Raw genomic sequence first — 20,913 nt, forward strand, 5'->3', positions numbered from 1 at the left:
GGACTTGTCTAGGAGGTGGGGCTTCATGCACATGGACTTGTATAGGAGGTGGGGCTTCATGTACACTGACTTGTATAGGAGGCGGGGCTTCATGCACACGGACTTGTCTAGGAGGCGGGGCTTCATGTACACGGACTTGTCTAGGAGGTGGGGCTTCATGCACATGGACTTGTATAGGAGGTGGGGCTTCATGTACACAGACTTGTATAGGAGGCGGGGTTTCATGTACATGGACTTGTATAGGAGGTGGGGCTTCATGCACATGGACTTGTATAGGAGGTGGGGCTTCATGTACACAGACTTGTATAGGAGGCGGGGTTTCATGTACATGGACTTGTGTAGGAGGCGGGGTTTCATGTACATGGACTTGTATAGGAGGCGAGGCTTCATGTACATGGACTTGTGTAGGAGGCGGGGCTTCATGTATTTCATGTAGTCAGGTATGTAGACTTGTATAGGAGGCGGGGATTCGTGTATGTAGACTTGTATAGGAGGCGGGGATTCGTGTATGTAGACTTGTATAGGAGGCGGGGCTTCGTGTATGTAGACTTGTATAGGAGGCGGGGATTCTTGTATGTAGACTTATATAGGAGGCGAGGCTTCATGTACATGGACTTGTGTAGGAGGCGGGGATTCGTGTATGTAGACTTGTATAGGAGGCGGGGATTCGTGTATGTAGACTTGTATAGGAGGCGGGGATTTGTGTATGTAGACTTGTATAGGAGGCGGGGTTTCATGTATGTAGACTTGTATAGGAGGCGGGGCTTCATGTACACGGTCATGTACAAAACAGAAGTTCATATACCTGAACATGGATGAGAGGTGGAGCTTCATGTACATGGACATGTTTGGGAGGTGAGGTCAGTGTTTTTGTAGTTCAGCTTTTAACCACTAGAACCCAAATTCTAGCCACTGCACTTTGAAAGCGGTTATTTTTCCTCTGTGCTTTTTATCCTGGCGCTGATCTGAGCGAGTCTTTGACACTGATTCAGTCTGAGAGAAAATATCTGAGCTCCCAGACAGAGTTTCTGCATGACGTGGCAGTTCCAGTGGAACTCCCGCTGTCTCCTGACCCCTCCGGCCTGCTCGAGATGTTCACTCACGTGTTTAATAGGCATTTTAATTGCAAATGAAACGCCATCCGTCTGATCCGAGGATGATTAATTAGAGGCAGGAGGTAAGTGTGGGGTCAGTGGGCAGTCACATTGACTCACTGCTTCTCCTTCACCACTGTGGGCTTTTTATTCCATCAGAACTGACTTGAAAGCATAATTTAACAAATTAACACACCATGAGTAATGTTCAAAAATAATTAACGCCTGTATTCATCTTTACAGGTTATTTATCTTAATTAATATTAATTGATTAGTTTTGATTAATTTGCTTGCAGAGGTTAATTAATAAGATTGCAGAAATGATCCTGAAAGGTGGGTGCCAATATTTATACACACTGGGCTTTAATTTCTGTTCATTTATACATATTTATTTTTAAGAATAGGTATAATAAACATTTAAACAAGCATCCATTAATACTGAGTGTTAATTACTTTATTAAAATTACTGATGCTTTATTCATGCTGAAGTTTATGGTCTGTTAATGTTGCAATTCAGGAAATTATGTTGTTTCTATTTAAAGTTTTTTTTGTGTGTAACAGCATTCCAGATCTCATTTATTAAAAAAAAAAAAAAAATCAAACCAATTTAAATGATTAAATTATAATTTTATAATTTAATAGCTCGTTCTAATACGTTATCGTTTCTATAGTAACAGCACGATCATCACAATCATCAGCTCTGGTCTAGAAGAGAGCAGGATTAATTAATTATTTCAAATCTAAGAAATCTAAAGTCTATTTCTATTTTCTATCTGATGATCTAATCTAAAAGAGACGAAGCTTCAGTTATTATTGAACTAAAATAAATATTTACTGTAAATAATTTAGGTCATATTTACAGCTACATTTTACAATAACACCATATTTTATGATTTTACAATAAATTACAGTAAGACTGTGATGCATTCTGGTTTTTTAGTTTTTAGTTTTTTTTAGTATATTTTATTATTTAGCTCGTTTTTATTTTATTTTGTTCCATTTGATTTTACGATTTGTTTTACTGTATATTCTTTATATTTACTAATGCTATATTTGATTTAAAAAAGAGGGGGAAAAATGAGTGTTTTTATATCTATATTGTTTTGTTTCCATATTGTTTTGTTGTATTTTTTTAAAAATATTTTTAATTAAATTTACTATTTAATAATAAATGTTTGAGCATACGTTCACTGAGTTTTGGTACGTTTTATTTAAGAAAAGAGAGGGGGGACGGACCTGGTGTTTTTATTTCCTGGACTTATTGTTATTATTGGACTCTGTATTATTTCTAAAGAAATTTACTGAGATCTGCAAATGTGATACGAGAAGCGTGATTAGTTACACAGCATTATTTATAACTTGTAATTAATTGTTGGAAATGTACAGTAATATCTACAGGATTACAGCATTGTGAAAGAGTGTGAAGGGGCTTTTAGAGAGAAGGAGCTTTTTAAAACAACTTATATCTTCACTTATTTAAAAAAAATCTCACTTTAAGTATTAAATCATCATTTAATGGAGTTTTCCTGTAAGCAGTACGCGTCTAATCCCACTGAAACCTGCAGGAGCGCTGTGACTGCCCACTAGTGGTGAACTGCAGCACTGCAGCATTATCACATACTGTATATACTGCAAATAGCTTCAAATATTATCATGTATTTTGCGGAGAAAACTTTTCATAGAAACGGTTCATAGGCCATGAAGTCGGACTGAAGACTGGTCACTTTACCTCGAAGATGATCAGCACGTAAACTCCCGCCAGGATGAGTCCAGCGATGAGCACCTGAGTTTCCACTCGTAGAGAAAGCGCCTGGTGCGTCATGGACAGAGGAACCACCTGATTGTCCTGCAGGAAGGCCTGCACGTTTATCTGGATTGGAGCTCTGGACAAAGAACAAGATTTATATTATAAAATTACTGTTTTTTTTTTTTTTTTATTAAAGATCATTTTTCTTCCTCATTAAAAAAGTTGTAATCATCAAGAGACTTGTTCACCTTCAGTTTCTCTCAGAGTTTCTATGAGATGTGTATATGTGTCTGGTCACTGCAGGCTAGAGCACTGCTTCTCATCATCTTAGCATCATCTTAGCATTGTTTAACCTTCTCAGGACTCCAAGCAGTTAGAATCTTCTAGTTACACCATGTGAAAGTGTTTTAGCTGAATAGTACTCGCTGTCTTTTAGTGCTAATCCATAATAATAAGTGGAGAACCAGGTAGCATCAGGTCGCAAGGCTACTCAGGTCTTTTTGCAACCAGGCTGTGTGTGCATCTCGTTTCATTTACAAACACCAAAGCAGTCTATTACTATATTCTGTTCAAAATTATATTTTCTATAATGTTGGTCATCAGCATTAAATATTAAATAGTTCAAGAATGTTAAAAATTTTGGTATATAAACACACTGGAAGATTTTTGCACATGCTATTCCTACACTCCAATGGACAATCCATGAATGTTTCATGTAAGTGATATTTAGAAAAAGTCCAAATTCACATGATATGCAATCCTAAGTAAAAAAATCTGAAGATTTAAATCATTTATCCATGAAAGGATTCATATTAGTGACAGTTTTGACCTACTGAACCTAATTAAGGTTCTTCTGTTATGAGTTAATTTAATAATCGCATCAGTGTTTTCAATTCCAGCCAACGAAATTCTGTAGCTCAAAATATAACACTGCATCTGAAATGTACCAGCAGCAGCTCATGAGTTGCAGCACAACACTGATAAAGACACAGCCTCAAACAAAACAGTGGAGAAAAGTGAAGAGGTTATGACACGTGATTTACGCTGCAGGCTACTATCTAGTGAATTTATAGAGGAAAAGTCAACCAGCGTCCAGTCTTGCAGCTCGTTTTGAGCTTTGACCTTCGTTCTAATTGTGTTTGAGGTAATACCATTAACCAGGGTTGCCAGGTTTCTGAACATTTCCACCCCAACTACATCTCACAAACCGCACAAAAGACCTGAAACTAGCATAAAAAATTGAAGCACTGGAAAAGGGAGACAGATTTCTCTTCTTTTTTCCGTTTTGTACGCAAAAACAGGTCACCATAGTGTGCACGCATTTCTCACGTATGGACATTGTTCACTCCATAATCCCCCCTTTCCCTCTCCCAGTCTTTACAGTATAATATCTTCTAATAGAAATGGTTCTGTACATCATAGACACACTGTCTGCACTTCCACCTAGCCTTTGTTTGCAGAAATTTATTAGATTTATAAGATTTAATTCTGATTATTTGTTATAAAACAAGATCTTGGAGTATAGTCCAGGTATATTTGTCCAATTAGATGTATAAAGAGCAAACCTGGCAACCCTGTAATGAACTGCCGTGTAATAGACATAGACGAACATAAGTGTGTGTGTGTGTGTGTGTGTGTGTGTACTTTACCCATTAAGCATAGCAAAAGTCCGTGTTTTGAGAATCTGGTCACTCCTTTTGGAATGTAAAGGTATAGTCCAGTTATAAAACACCTGTTTATAACACAGAGAAAAAGAAGAAGAATCAGTGACATGCTGAGAAACAGACTGCAGCCTCCTGGGTGTGGGCAGTGGAGGACATTTGCATTTAGAGTGTTGTTCATACATCACTGTCACTTTTCATTCACGATATTATTCACAAGCACGTTTTTGATTTTTGTTTTTTTATTTTTAGGAGGTAAAATTGTTTATTCCGAGTCACAAAATAAACCCAACATCCCTACAGATCATCCAAAGGTCACTAGATCTAAACACACTCCCGTATCAGGGACATGACAGAGAAAGTGTCGAGTTTAGTTGTAATCTGAGTTCTACATCATATTCTCAATTTGTGGTTTTTATGATGTGTGTACGGAAGTGTGACGGGGAATTATGTTTATGCGCTGATTATCAATCTTTTACGAGATTTGAACTGTAAGGTTTTTTTTTTTTTTTGCAGAACGTGAAAACCTCACGAATCAACAATTCTTTGTTCTGTTAATAAATTGGAGTTGTACAAGTACAAGTACAAGTCTCTGTGAACGAGCTGTTACTATAGGAACAATAACGTGTTAGAACAAGTGCATTAATATAAACCTGCACTACTGTCAGAGCTGCTCTTAGAGAAAATTAATCAACTTTGACATGTTAGATATTTTTATTTTATTTTAAGTTATGATGGATTTAGCTGTCTCACCTGTTGCACTCGTTTCCTGCGGGCCGATATCTCTACTGTCTGCTCTACCTGTACCACGATGTATTCCTGTGCAGGAACATCCTCGATCCCGCCCTGAAATGGACCGCCCACCTGAAGCTTCAACAAGGCGTTTTCACGGAAGTTTGTCAAGTTCATGGCTGTAAGTTCCAGCAGGTCAAGGAAAAGCTCACAGCTGCTCCATTAAATCAGTTCAACATGACTCAGGAATTATGATCACAAAAGAAAACAACTGTAATCAATGAGAAGCTAGTGTTTAGTCTAAAGCTTAAAACTTTATTTTGATTATTATTATTAATAAGAATAAAGTTCAATATTTAGCCGGTACCTGCTAGGTGGTAGAGTTGTTCTGGTTACATTGTGCAGGTCATACAAGCTGCTTTTTCACGACAACCAAAAAAACGAAAACGTTTCTCATGTAAAAAATTATTATAAAACTTATCCTGGTTTTATTACTCAATAATAAAAAAAACGGCATTCAAATTCAAATTTCTGAAAATCACATATTAAAAAGTATGTGAAGTAAGCAGGCATAAAGTGGAAGTAAAATTGGGTAAAAATAAAATTATACACATATTACTTATATTTCAGAAGTAATTTATGTATAATTTATATTTATATAATTTATACTTATATATGTGAACTTATTCAGTTATTTTTTAAGTCTAAAAATTAGTATAGACTGAAACTTTTTTTTTTTTTATCTTTGATGTCCAGGATAAAGGTGTTAATAATAATGGAGAGGTTTTAGAAATCTTATTTATTTCATATACTATATAAATGAAATGGTTTATAAATGAAAAAGATACAGAAACTTGAAGTGGACGAGACGGCCAGCATCCTCCAGGGACGGTCTCGATCGGGAAACATGCTGAACAACAGCTGGTTGTGTAACAGACACGCAAATGATCAAAAACTGTTTGTAAGAAAATACGAAATAAAACCCTGCTGTTGTAGGAAAATAATCAACAACAGTGGCCTGGTGTGATGTTGATGTGGTGTGATAATATTTCTTGATTATATTTCTATAACAGCATCCTGAAGTGTTTTATTAATCTTATACCACAAAATCTGTCAACAATTACGATTTGTTTTTATTTATTAATGAATGACACATTTCTTTACACTTTTATCCATTCATAAATATGTTTAATAAATAAATCACAGAAAACTTCACCATATCAATGATCACATATGTTTTTAACCTGTTAATAAAAAGGAGCATCTGCCGTACAAGTCCCTGTGAATGAGCCGTTACTATAGAAACCATAACGTATTACAATGAGCGGATTATTATAAACCTGCACTACTGTCAGAGCTGCTGTTATAGAGAATTAATCAACACCTTCTGACCAATCAGGTGTGAGAATTTAACAGCGCTGTGGTGTAATTAGCGAAGGTGACGTGTGTGTGTGTGTGTGTGTGTGTGTGTGTGAGTCTTACTGTACAGAGAATGACGATGATGAAGATGGTCACAAGTTTTGTGACTCTTAAACAGTTTCTGTGAAAAAAAAAACAAAAAACATGAAACACACACACACTCACTCACACACACACACACACACACACACACATGCAGTAAAGCTGATGTAGTACCTGAGGTTGGAGGAGAGTTTGAAGTTGTTTGAAGTCTCGGTTTTGTCAGTGGACAGTGAACGGGACAGACTGGTCACCTCGCTCCCCAGTCGACATCTTCGCTCCAACTCCACTGAGTTTCCATTCCACAACTCGTCTCCTGGGCCGAAGCCGGGGTCACGCAGGGTCATGTATGTTAAACTACACACACACACACACACACACACACTCTGAGGTCAATCCTGAGACATGACCCATGCTCCAACTTTAACCATTTCGTGCATACATTATTTTTTATTTTTTTAAATTATTATTTCTTTAAAGACTTTTTTTTCTAAATATCGTGTATATTAAATAGTAAATGAATTGTCCATGTGTAGGAATGAAGCAGTATTTTTAAAAAATATTATTTCTGATAAGAACAAAATATAGCAATATTCTTGACATATTTCTTGAAATAATTTATGTACAATTCTTCAGGATTGTTTCATGATGGAGCTGATTTCTGAGGTTAAAAATCTGTTTAAAAATAAAATAAAAAACTAAAAAAGCTAGATCAGTGGAGTCTGACACAAAAACGTTTCCATTCATGTTTATTTATTTGCTTTAGCATTAATGTAATTGATGTTAATTACAGAAATGTATTTTTCAGTGATTTGGATCTGATTTAGATTATTTTATAATATTATATAGAAAATATTTTCCTAAAAACAGATAAAGAAATAAATAAATAACAAAAATATTAAAAATTGAATATAAAAAAATAAAATAAAATACATGTTAAACTGTAGCTGTGGACAAAATAAATAACAAAAAAAAAAGTGGTGGAATTTGGTTTAGTTTGATTCAGTTTATCGAGTCGACGCTTTTAAACTGTTTATTTCAGTTAATCATATGTCCAATTCACACTAGGAGAAAATATTCAACCCTCAACCTGTGTGCATAATTATCTGGGTTTCGTTAGTCAGGGTTCATTAGTGCACAGAGTTAACGAGCGGGAATCATTTAAAAAGTCACTCAAGTAGCAAATGTAAGAGCATTAAAAATAACTCGACTTTGTGATGCTGCAATTTTCTGAGGTTAAAATGTTAGATACTGAATTCTTAAACTAACACACTAACGTTGTGTCAGATGACGCTGTGAACCAGTTTGAATGATTCAAAAAAAAAAAAAAAGATTCGGTTCAAAAGAGACAAAAGAACGATTCATGCACAAGTCAGACATCACTATAAAAATCACTGCTTGTGAAAGTGCGATAAAATGTCCTGATGTTGAAAAACTTCACGGTTAAATCCATCAGCGTAAAAAACACGCGGTTCTGCTGCGCGTTCGTCCAGAGGAACCCTTAAAGCTTTTACGTGGAAGCCTACAACAGCAGGTTCAGTAAAGGTTCTTTTTCCTAAAGAAGCCCTTTAGGAGTGAAAGTGTGATACAGTGAAACTGACCCATCGTCCTGAGTGATCCGGAGCAGCGGCGATCTCTCCGTGTGGTCCGTCTTTCCTCTCAGGAAGTTCACCATGCTGAAGTTTCGCCTGACACGACAAATTAAACAAAAACAGGGAATTTATCAGTTATTATAGCTGTGCCTATATGCTGATTTAAAAAAAAATGAAATAATCAACATTTAGAAATCAATTCTCAACACTTTGAATTCAATTTTTATCTCCAACTAAAATATTGTTCTGATTCAATAAAACTATAGTGCAGAGGTGATTAAAAGTTTGCACCCCCCTTAGAACAGAATGCAAAATAAGAAATAAAACACTCAGCGTCGTGCTGTAATAGTAAAATAATCAGTAACAGCACGGTGTGATCAGTAACAGTGTTACTGTTACCATGGGGTCACTGTTACCACAGCTACTGTTACCATGGAGTTACTGTTACTACAGCTACTGTTACCATGGAGTTACTGTTACCACAGCTACTGTTACCATGGAGTTACTGTTACCACAGCTACTGTTACCATGGAGTTACTGTTACCACAGCTACTGTTACCATGGGGTTACTGTTACCACAGCTACTGTTACCATAGAGTTACTGTTACCACAGCTACTCTTACCATACTGTTACCATGAAGTTATTGTTACCACATCTATTGTTACCGTGGAGTTACTGTTACCGCAGCTACTGTTACCATGGAGTCACTGTTACCACAGCTACTGTTACCATGGGGTCACTGTTACCACAGCTACTGTTACCATGGGGTTACTGTTACCACAGCTACTGTTACCATGGAGTTACTGTTACCACAGCTACTGTTACCATGGGGTTACTGTTACCACAGCTACTGTTACCATGGAGTTACTGTTACCACAGCTACTGTTACCATGGAGTTACTGTTACCACAGCTACTGTTACCATGGAGTTACTGTTACCACAGCTACTGTTACCATGGGGTCACTGTTACCACAGCTACTGTTACCATGGAGTTACTGTTACCACAGCTACTGTTACCATGGAGTTACTGTTACCACAGCTACTGTTACCATGGAGTTACTGTTACCACAGCTACTGTTACCATGGAGTCACTGTTACCACAGCTACTGTTACCATGGAGTTACTGTTACCACAGCTATTGTTACCATGTAGTCACTGTTACCACAGCTACTGTTACCATGGAGTCACTGTTACCACAGCTATTGTTACCATGGAGTCACTGTTACCACAGCTACTGTTACCATAGAGTTACTGTTACCACAGCTACTGTTACCATGGAGTCACTGTTACCACAGCTATTGTTACCATGGGGTCACTGTTACCACAGCTACTGTTACCATAGAGTTACTGATACCACAGCTACTGCTACCACAACAAAGTTGATTATTTTCCTATAAAAGTGTTTTATTCCTCTTGTACCACAGCAGTTTGCCAAGTTACAATTTTGTATTTCTTAAACAACACGAGACTCCTTCCATAAATGGTTCATAAACGTCTCCTCACAGCAAACTTCATCATATCAACAATTTCACATTATTTTTTCGAGCTGTCACTATAGAAACAATAATGAATTAGAGTGCATTAATATCAATCTGCACTACTGTCAGAGCTGCTGTTATAGAAAATTAATCAACACCTTCTGACCAATCAGATTCCAGAATTCAGCAGCACTGTGGGATAAAGACATAATAATTTATAGACATGTTCTGCGTCAGGTCTCACAGATGTTTCTTAGTTTTCTGAACCTTTTTTTGCACAACTTCTTGATTCTCTGGTATCTGAAGTTACCTTTGACCTTTTATCACTAGACTCTCAGACTGTGCAGGGGAGTTTGCTTGACAGCTCCAGCTCCTGGCACTAAGCTGAAGATCATTAAAGAGTGTGTGTCACTCAAACGCAGCAGCTGTGTCTCGCGTCTCGTCATCCTCTCGACTTTTCAGCCTTGTTTGCTTGTTTCAGACTCGGGGAATAAATTTGATGAGGTGCTGACTAATCCCGCACAATAATAACCACCTGCTCAGTCCTGATGTTTCTGTTTGTCTCAAAGGGTTCAGGTGTATACACACACGCACACACACACACACACACACACACACACACACACACACATAACGTAGAGTTGAGAGCCAAGGTTTGCATCCCCCTTAGGCTTACCTACAAAAACATAATCCCATATTCAGTGTTTTCTGATTAAAACTAAATAATAAGGAAAAATTAAAATTATATTAAATTTTGTAACTGCTAAGACTACTGTGCAGTTTATTATTTATTAGCTAACTCAAACATTTGTGTCTACACTGACATCTAATGTGTGACATTAAATCATTAAATCAGCATGTGCTCACATTTCACTGTTATTTAAGGCTTAAAAAGTTCAAACTCTCGAGCAGTCATGTTACGAGTCAGTGGGAATCAGGAAAACAGCTCTCACATGAAATGACAGACTTCTCACAGAGCTGGACAAGGAGATAAAAAGATATTAAATTGTTTGAGGAGACCGTCATCAACACTGAAAACTAATTTATCGTTTGGAAATTAGAGAAAAACAGACAAAAAGATGCAAAAAAAAGTGCTAGACAAATATAAAAAAAAATCCATCTAGTCAAAAATTATTTAAATGTGCACAAAAATATTTTGGATAAAGTTTTATTCCTGAACTTCACACTCACGGATACACACTTCTACTAAAACTGTTCTTATTTATAGGTCTACTTGTAGAAAAATAACTATATGAACTCAATAATAAATATAATTTTAATAACGATGGGTTGGGAATTTTCCACAATCCAAAAAAAAAAAAAAAAAAAACAGACTCCTCGGCTTTGCTTTACGGATCTCATTTTGAGAAAGAGCCATGGACTTAGAGAGGAGAGAAAGAGGATAAAGATGAGAAAGAAAAGAAGAAAGAAAGAGAGCGGAAAGCACATGACTCGTGAAATCCCACACACACTTGTACAGATTGTACAGTGGAGCTGATCATGTTCTCCTGAGCTCACCTTACAGCTGCCCCTAAGCCTGCTGTATAAGAGTGTTACACAAACCTCCACTGGAGCTCTTTCACACTCTGCTGACTGCTTACACATCACACACACACACACACACACACACACTGCACATTGTGTGTTTAAAGTATTCCCTTTACAGGGTGTGTTAAAATACCACAACTCATTTTTACATTTTTTCATAAAAAATATGATTAAATAGGTAAAGGAAGACTCCGAGGTGTTTTAATCTCATCTCCATCCACTGTAGGAATTTCAACATGTTTCCACACATTTCCCTGCACTGAGGGAAAAAATAAAACCCTTTTTACCCCCAAACACACTTATAATAGAAATCTAATTTTAGATACAGAATTCTGTCCATTAACTTATTTTTTAAATTCATGATTTTTTCAATGAAACGTGCTTTTATGTAAATGAAATCCCAAGTAAGGAATAAAACATGACAGGGCATGCTGTTATAGGAAAATAATCCACAACGGGGTGGTGTGTGACGACGGGGTGGTGTGTGACGACAGGGTGGTGTGTGACGACGGGGTGGTGTGTGACGACGGGGTGGTGTGTGACGACAGGGTGGTGTGTGATACGACGGGGTGGTGTGTGATACGACGGGGTGGTGTGTGACGACGGGGTGGTGTGTGACGACGGGGCGGTGTGTGACGACAGGGCGGTGTGTGACGACGGGGTGGTGTGTGACGACGGGGTGGTGTGTGATACGACGGGGTGGTGTGTGACGACGGGGTGGTGTGTGACGACAGGGTGGTGTGTGACGACGGGGTGGTGTGTGACGACGGGGTGATGCGTGATGACGGGGTGGTGTGTGACGATGGGGTGGTGTGTGATACAACGGGGTGGTGTGTGACGACGGGGTGGTGTGTGACGACGGGGTGGTGTTTCTTATAACAGCACAGTCCAGAGTGTTTTATTCCTCTTATACCACAGCGATTTTCCAACAATTACAATTTTTATTTATTAAAAACGACACTTTGTGCATCACTCTCACATCTTCACATCTCACTCATCACTCACTTCATCATGTGTCACTCAGCCGTGCTGTTTCACACACAAGTGACTAATCCCACACACACACACACACACGCACACACACACACACACACACACACACAGAGGACTTTCTATGATATTGCTTCAGTAATGTGACCCTGCGTTTGTGCGCCAATCCTCTTTGGAGTCAATCTCACACTCTCATGGTCTGTCTTTCTCTTTCTCTATGTCTCACTCGCTCTTTCTCTCTCTGTGTGTCTATCTCTCACTGTCTGTCTGTTTCTCTGCCTCTCATGCGCTCTCTGCCTTTCTGCCTCTGACTCTGTGTCTCTCTGTCTGTCTCTCTGTCTGTCTCTTTCTCTCTGTGACTCTCTCCCTTTCTCTCTCTCTCACACTCTCTAAAGTATTGGCACCCCCGCAGGCCGTACCTGTGCTCCTGGTGGTCGGTGTAGATGATGTGGTGTCCCGGCGGCACGGCAGCAGCCTGCAGCAGCTTCTGCGTCTCCGTCCTCTTAGAAAATCCTTCCAAGAGACGCAGCTCGTCAAAGTTTCCCGCCACAGCCTCAGACTTCTGATGGCCCTGAGCTCCCGTTTGAGACATCTCCAAATTGCTCTTATTCTCCAGATACATCCTGACTAAAAAGGATAAAAAAGTATGATTGTTTGATTATTTTTGAGTTTTCCTTATATATCATATAGTGTACTGTATATTACCATATATGTGATGTTAGTATCGTAAATTTAATACACATATTTTAAGGGAACACCTTTCCTTGACTTTTGATACACATGATGCGCCCTCTAGTGGCCATTCGGGGGAAAAGTATCGCTGCAGTGAAGTGTCACCTCCATGCTCAATCTAAGCCCCCGGGTAACTTCCTGTTCTCTCATGTCCTGAAACATTGTCTAAAGTTTGCACAGTTACACTTGTTTTCACAGAGCAGTAATTGGTGTTAGGATACTGCGTTGTGTTTGCCAGGTCATTTTTTGTTGCCTCACTTGTCTAACATGTCCTGTGAGTGACAGACTCCCAGGCCGGGAGGACAGAACCATCCCAATTAAGAAGTAAAACCTCCCTCAGGACTTTGAAAACCTCACCTGCTAACCCTTCCTCTACTTCACACAAGCCGACTGGGGCTTTAAAGCCCTGAGGGGATTACTAACAGGCTTGCTGATGCCTTATTTTGTACTGTAAATATGTGTGTGTGTGTGTGTGTGTGTGTGTGTGTGTGTGTGTGTGTGTGCGTGTGCTCTAATGCTCAATCAGTTTTAAAAATGATTTTCTTTGTGTGTTCAGATTTAATTCCTGTACATGATGATCAGCTTAAGTGTCGCCATGCTCAACTGCTCAACTAGCAACTTCTCTCATGCTAGTTTTCTTTCTCTGAGAAACACATGATGATGATGATGATGATGATGATAATGATGACACACACACTTGTGTTTGAACTGGGCAGTGAGAGTGTATGAAGGAAACAATGCTGGTGTTCAGAGTCCATGTGAGCCACATTCCTAGGAGCTACACGTTGTGGTTAATGGCGTCATTAGCGCTGATCTCATGAGGGTAAAAAAATTAGCCCTAGGCAGGAACATCATAACATCATTACTATCAGTGTACACTGTTTACTTGACTGATTATTCCACAATCAAGTACGGTTTGCCCAACTTGCTAATGAACTACTGGATTTAATTACTACAATAGTTAGCCTAAGATTAGCCAGCATGTTAGCAAACATGGCTGTTTAGTAACAGCTAATACATCCTGCTAGAGTGGTAACATTAGCTATGCTAGTTAATATTAGTGTGTTTCTGTTTAGTTGGCTAGCTTAGCTAATGTTCCTATTTTTAAAATTTTATTCTAAGCTGTGGTAAAAATGCATCTAAAGCTCCTGGGTTCCTGACGAGGTTCTTGCTGTGAAAAGGCACCTAAAATTGACGTGTTGATATAAACGTTCTTGCGGTTCTTGAAGTTTGTGAGTTCCTGAAAAGGTTCTTGTGGTGGAAACATGCCCAAGGTTCACAAGTTCCTGAAAATGTTAGTGCAGTAAAAACACACCTACAGTTCGTGAGTTCTTGAAAAAGTTCCTGCAGTAGAAACATTCTTAAAAATTCTTAAAAATGGATTTCTAAAAAGGTTCTTGCTGTGAAAATAAATTGAACTGAACTGAATTGAAATGATTCGAATTGAAATGAATCGATTTGAATTGAGTCAAATCGAAATAAATCAAACCAAACTGAACTGAATTTAATCAAGTTGAACTGAACTGAACTAAATTGAATTGAATCAACTCAAACTGAATCAAATCAAACCAAACCAAACTAAATTGAATTTAATTAGGTTAAACTGAACTGAATCAAATCAAATCACACTGAATCAAACCGAAACGAATCAAATTGAACTGAGCCTCAGCGTCATTGCCCATGAAACATTTCAATATTATTAAATTACTATTCTATCTCATTTTCTTTCTCATCACAGTCTTCCATTGCTGTGTGCACTATCTCCCCCTGCTGGAGTGGAGGAAATATTACCTCGTCACGGTCTCCTGCTCTAACACACACTCACACTGCAGTGTACACTATCTCCCCCTGCTGGAGTGGAGGAAATATTACCTCGTCACGGTCTCCTGCTCTAACACACACTCACACTGCAGTGTACACTATCTCCCCCTGCTGGAGTGGAGGAAATACACTGTTTTAGTCACGCTCTAAGAAAGCTTTTGTTCTCTTGTGGTGTTATTAGAGAGTCTAAAAGGTCATTTTCTACTACATGAGTCTGGGACAATGACGCAGCCACATAAATGTCTTTTCCCTGAGGCACGCAAACACACACACGCGCGCACACACACACACACACACACACACACACACACACATCATGTCAGCACGAGACGAAGATGGAGCTACATTTGTCTCATTATCTATGACCAATCACTTGGATTTGCTTGTGCACTCCAGAGACTCTCGTCTTTCATGAAACTTCCCCAGCGGCGTTCAGGCCTCACCATGAGCCACGTTCGGGAAAGGAAGCAAGACAGAGTGTGAGAAAAATAAAAACACAAATCAATTTCATCCAGGCTTTAACATGAATGTTCTGATAAAATGGAAATAGTTCATGTTTCATGGAAAGCACTAAAAATGTTCACTAAAATATGATATGCTTAATTACATGCCCCTCAAGCTCTTGAGTTCCTGAAAAAGTTCCTGCTCTGAAAACACTCTAATAGTTCCTTGGTTCCTGAAAAGTTTCTTACTGTGAATATTCCCCTAAAGTTCCTGGTTGCCTGAAAAGGTTCCTGCAGTGAATATGTGTCTAAATTTCATTGGGTCCTAAAAATGTTCATGTCAGTCAACATGCTCCTAAAGATCCTGGATTTCCAAAAAGGTTCTTCCTAAGAAAAATCTAAAATTTCTGGGTTCCTTGAAAAGTTCCTGCAGTAGAAATGCAGGAAGTTCCTGAAAGCCTGAGAAGCTACTTGCTATGAAATTAAGAAGTTGTGTGAAGTTTGTGAGTTCCTGACAATGTTCCTGTTGTGAAAGGTTCTTGCTTTGAAAATGTATTTGAATTTCCAGGGTTCCTGAAAAAGTTCTTGTTAAAAAAAAGCTGATATGTTTAATTACATTTTATTTTGATTAAAGTGGGATTTAATAATGTTAGTACCGTTTAACTGATGTGTTGTTTTATTGAGAGCTTTATTACTTTATTCATTGTAGTTTTTCCTAAAACGATAATTCACTACCTCGATATTTCATGTTCAGTTTTGCTAGTTTGTCATTTTAACACCAAAATATCTGCAAATTTATTTGTGAAAAAAATCCACAGCAACAAAAAGCCTTTAAAAATCAAATCTGTAAACACAGAAGTTCTTAAAGTTCCTAAAGATCCTAAAGATCTGTACCATTCGGTTCCACTCGCCTCTAATATCACTCCTGACCACACACTGTTTACTTTTAGGACTTTTGGACTCAATCCTGATGCTGTGTTACACACACACACACACACACACACACACACAGTTCACTACATGACTTTATTTTCTCTCAAATGCTATAATTTTAGCTATGATGAAATACTTCAATACAACAAGCACCTCATAATATTTTTAAATTTACTGTTCACAATGTTAATTAGAAATTATTCTGATGTGTCTAATTAACTAATTTGACTAATTTGTCCCTAAACTTTGTTATAAAAAATAAATTAAATACTTTATATAATAATAAACAAACAAACAAACAAACAAACAAATGGGAAATTCTTAGATTCATAAAAGGGAAAGGAAAACTCTCTGTTGTGAGGTTCTCATCATTAATTTAAATTAAATCCATAATTAAAATGTTCATTTATATTTATAAAGGTTGGGGTGTAATTACTTTTACATTTTTTTAACAAATATTTATTCGCATGAGTCTCGTCATCATTTTAGCTGTGTAATTTAACTAATCCCTCCTTAAGAATAAAATACATAAATAAAAAGAAACAAACAAATAAACAAACAAATACATTTTTAGATTGATAAAAAGAAGTGAAACTCTCTGGTGTAAAGATATTATCATAAATTATGTAAGTAATTGATAATTAAGTAATTGATAAAATGTGTGGGGTGTACTTATTTTTTTCTTGGTTTCGAACATTCTTATTATTTACAAATAATATCATTTATTCATATGAGTCTCATCATCATTGTAGCATTAAATTTTAAATCCCAGTTTTATAAACAACTAACTAACTAACTAACTAAATCAAATAACTCAATCAATCAATCGATCAATTATCCTATTAATTAATTGATTTTGGGGTTGGTTCATTTTAGACAAATAATCGAATATATTCTGATGAGTCTAATCATCATTTCAGTTTATTTAATTTTATTAATTACTCCTTTAATAACTAACAATAAAAGAAATAAAAGAAAAATAAATTTGTTCGTTAAATAAAAAAGTCTAACATTCATTAGATGCATATTGTAGTAATATATATATATTATAATATTACATATTTACACTCTTAAAACACTCTTAAAAATAATAAAAAGAAAGATTAAACGTTCCTCACAATCTAAAGTTTTTTTTTTTTGTAGAATCCTGTTAGAGAAGTTTCCGAGTAGAACCGGTTAAAAAAAAAAAAAAAACTAAGCAACTCGTCAAGAACCTGTTTAAAGCGTTATATAAATGGAAGAAATGTTTACCTTGTAAAAAATGATGGACGTGATGATGATGATGATGATGATGATGATGGTTCAGTAATTTTAGGAAGAATTAAATGAAAGTCTCCATTGATCTTTCTGCACTGAGGGAATAAAAAAAGCTGAATATGGCAGAGCTCTGAAGATCAGACGTGCTCCGCGCTGGAACAGTGGCCGGGATTTTCCTGAGCTGCGGAGGCTGAGGAGGAGGAAGAGGGATGAAGAGGGATGAAGAGGATGATGAGGATGAGGAATGAGGGAGGTGATGAAGGTGCTGGAGACTGAGAGGAGAAGAGAAGAGTGCAGGACTGTGAGGGAACTTTTGTCTGGAGAAAGAGGGAGGAACCAGAGCAGAACTGTCCACTGTGAGGGTGGAGAATGGATCATTATCTCTGGAATACTGACTATTACTCTCCTTCTGAGGACCTTCCACTGATATACTTATTAATACAGCTAATTAACACCACGCTAGACCTAAATCTAACCCCAAACTTAACCTTGATAGCCAGAATAATAAACCTTGTGGCTCTTTTCTCTGTGTAGGGACCAGCTAAATGACCTGCAACGTCCCCATTAAGATATAAAAACGTGCCAAAGACACACACACACACACACACACTCACAATGTCAGAATAAAGAATCAGTACAGAATAAAAAGAATTGTAATACACCAAACTGTTCTGAGAAACATTACAGGCTTTGCATGAAAATGTATGTTATTCATTCATGTTATCCAATACACACACACACACACACACACACACACACACAGATTGTAAAGTAGATTATCACACATGTGAATGTATTAAAGCATTAAAGAAGCTATGTGGTGTAATGACACTGAACACTGACAATGATAATTTAGCAAAAAAAATGATTTCTTTTATTAATCTGGACAACATTTGTTAATTATTATTATTATTATTATTATTATTATTAATCCTTTAAATTTCATATATAGATGTAGATTTGATTACAAAAAAAATCCCACACACAGGAATGTATAGTGAATCCATTTGTGAAAGCTTTTAATCTGCTCTAAAGTCACAACAATCTGATTTATCAGCTTTGAGGTGAAAAAGAGAAAATCACCAACTGATCATGTGTGTGTCTATAAGAACATGGAACCGTATAGATTTGTGAATGAAGCGATGAGCTGACAGATAATCCACAAAGCCGGTCATTGAGAGAGTCACCTGGTCCACATCGAGATCCCTCTGACATCACAGTCATCACGTCACTGAAGGACACACACACACACACACACACACACACACACACACACACACCACCCTCCAGGCTTACTGCGTCACATGGAGAACTGCTTCAATGCCTTGAGGACCGTCCTCGAACAACGTGAGCAGAGAGGAGAGAAAGAAAGTCAGTGTGTTACTGTAAACTCTGTGAAAGAAATGACCTGAAATCATTCACATTTCTTTGTGCTTGTTATGTTTTGTGAGATATTATTTCATTAGTTCAATACTTTATTTTTTTTTTTAAAATGTAAACACATCGCAAATGCGTAGAGTTTCTTTTTAGATGGGGTGCCAATACTTTTACAGCAAAAGCAGTTGCCATATTCAGTTTATTCAGGTTTTCTTCCCCCAGCTTTTTAGGTGGGGTGCCAAAATTTATATATATATTTGTTTGTTTGCTGCTTGTTTTGTTTATAATGACACAAAACAGCACAACCAAATGACAAATGTTTTATTTTCCTGTTAAGTGGGGTGCCAATATTTATTTATTTGTTCATTTATTATCAGTACAAACAAATGAGACAGATTTTGTAGTTTCTTTGAGTGAGTGAGTGAGTCAATGAATAAATGAGTCAATGAACGAGGGAGTGATTGAATAAATGAGTGAGAGTGAATGAGTGAGTGAGTGAATAAGTGATTGTGTGAGTAATAAAGTGAATAAATGAGTAAATAAGCGAGTATGTAAGAGAGAGTGAGTACATGAGTGAATAAGCGAGTATGTAAGAGAGAGAGAGTAAATGAGTGAATAAGTGATTGTGTGAGTAAGAGAGAGTGAGTACATGAGTGAATAAGTGATTGTGTGAGTAAGAGAGAGTGAGTACATGAGTGAATAAGTGATTGTGTGAGTAAGAGAGAGTGAGTAAATGAGTGAATAAGTGATTGTGTGAGTAAGAGAGAGTGAGTAAATGAGTGAATAAGTGATTGTGTGAGTAAGAGAGAGTGAGTAAATGAGTGAGAGAGTGAATAAGCAAGTGAGTGAGTGAGAGAGTGAGTGAATAAGAGAGTGAGAAAATGAGTGAATGAATAAGCGAGTGAGTAAATGAGTGAGTGAATAAGTGGGTGAGTGAGTGAGTGAATAAGTGGGTGAGTGAGTGAGTGAGTGAGTCAATGAATAAATGAGTCAATGAACGAGGGAGTGATTGAATAAATGAGTGAGAGTGAATGAGTGAGTGAGTGAATAAGTGATTGTGTAAGAGAGTGAGTAAATGAGTGAATAAGTGATTGTGTGAGTAAGAGAGAGTGAGTAAATGAGTGAATAAGTGATTGTGTAAGAGAGTGAGTGAGTAAATGAGTGAGTAAATAAGCGAGTATGTAAGAGTGAGCGAGTGAATAAGCAAGTGAGTGAGTGAGAGAGTGAGTAAATGAGTGAGTGAATAAGTGGGTGAGTGAGTGAGTGAATGAATAAGCGAGTGAGTAAATGGGTGAGTGAATAAGTGGGTGAGTGAGTGAGTGAATGAGTGAGTGTGTAAGGGAGTGAGTAAATGCATGAGTGACTGCGTGAGTGAGTGAATGAGTTGAGTATTTATAATGTATCCCTACTTGTCATTCAGTAGGTATTAGATGCAGTAGGTGTTAGATGCAGTAGGTGTAAGATTCAGTAGGTATTAGATGCAGTATGTATTAGATCCAGTAGGTGTAAGATTCAGTATGTATTAGATTCAGTAGGTATTAGATTCAGTATGTATTAGATGCAGTAGGTGTTAGATGCAGTAGGTGTAAGATTCAGTAGGTATTAGATGCAGTATGTATTAGATGCAGTAGGTGTAAGATTCAGTAGGTATTAGATTCAGTATGTATTAGATGCAGTAGGTGTAAGATTCAGTATGTATTAGATTCAGTAGGTATTAGATGCAGTAGGTATTAGATGCAGTAGGTGTTAGATGCAGTAGGTGTTAGATGCAGTATGTATTAGATGCAGTAGGTGTTAGATTCAGTAGGTATTAGATGCAGTATGTATTAGATGCAGTAGGTGTTAGATTCAGGCGGTGTTAGATTCAGTATGTATTAGATTCAGTAGGTATTAGATTCAGTATGTATTAGATTCAGTAGGTATTAGATGCAGTAGGTGTTAGATTCAGTAGGTGTTAGATGCAGTAGGTGTAAGATTCAGTAGGTATTAGATTCAGTAGGTATTAGATTCAGTAGGTATTAGATGCAGTAGGTGTTAGATGCAGTAGGT

General features: G+C 37.3%; 1 protein-coding gene across 1 annotated transcript in view; it reads right to left on the reverse strand.

The window, feature by feature from the left end:
- oca2 (oculocutaneous albinism II) overlaps positions 1-17,754 on the reverse strand; it is a 97,792-nt gene extending 80,038 nt beyond the window's left edge. Inside the window, exons 1-9 of the mRNA XM_034298272.2 lie at positions 17,482-17,754; positions 12,721-12,928; positions 8,294-8,380; positions 6,870-7,049; positions 6,717-6,774; positions 6,083-6,155; positions 5,256-5,413; positions 4,491-4,573; positions 2,824-2,977 (exon numbers count right to left, since the gene is read on the reverse strand). Of these exons, the coding sequence (XP_034154163.2) occupies positions 2,824-2,977; positions 4,491-4,573; positions 5,256-5,413; positions 6,083-6,155; positions 6,717-6,774; positions 6,870-7,049; positions 8,294-8,380; positions 12,721-12,923 (996 nt within the window). The 5' untranslated portion in view covers positions 12,924-12,928; positions 17,482-17,754. The remainder of the gene's footprint in view (positions 1-2,823; positions 2,978-4,490; positions 4,574-5,255; positions 5,414-6,082; positions 6,156-6,716; positions 6,775-6,869; positions 7,050-8,293; positions 8,381-12,720; positions 12,929-17,481) is intronic.
- Between the last annotated feature and the right edge of the window lie 3,159 nt (positions 17,755-20,913).

The sequence above is a fragment of the Pangasianodon hypophthalmus genome, chromosome 2, assembly GCF_027358585.1.
Source record: "Pangasianodon hypophthalmus isolate fPanHyp1 chromosome 2, fPanHyp1.pri, whole genome shotgun sequence".
Taxonomy (NCBI): domain Eukaryota; kingdom Metazoa; phylum Chordata; class Actinopteri; order Siluriformes; family Pangasiidae; genus Pangasianodon; species Pangasianodon hypophthalmus.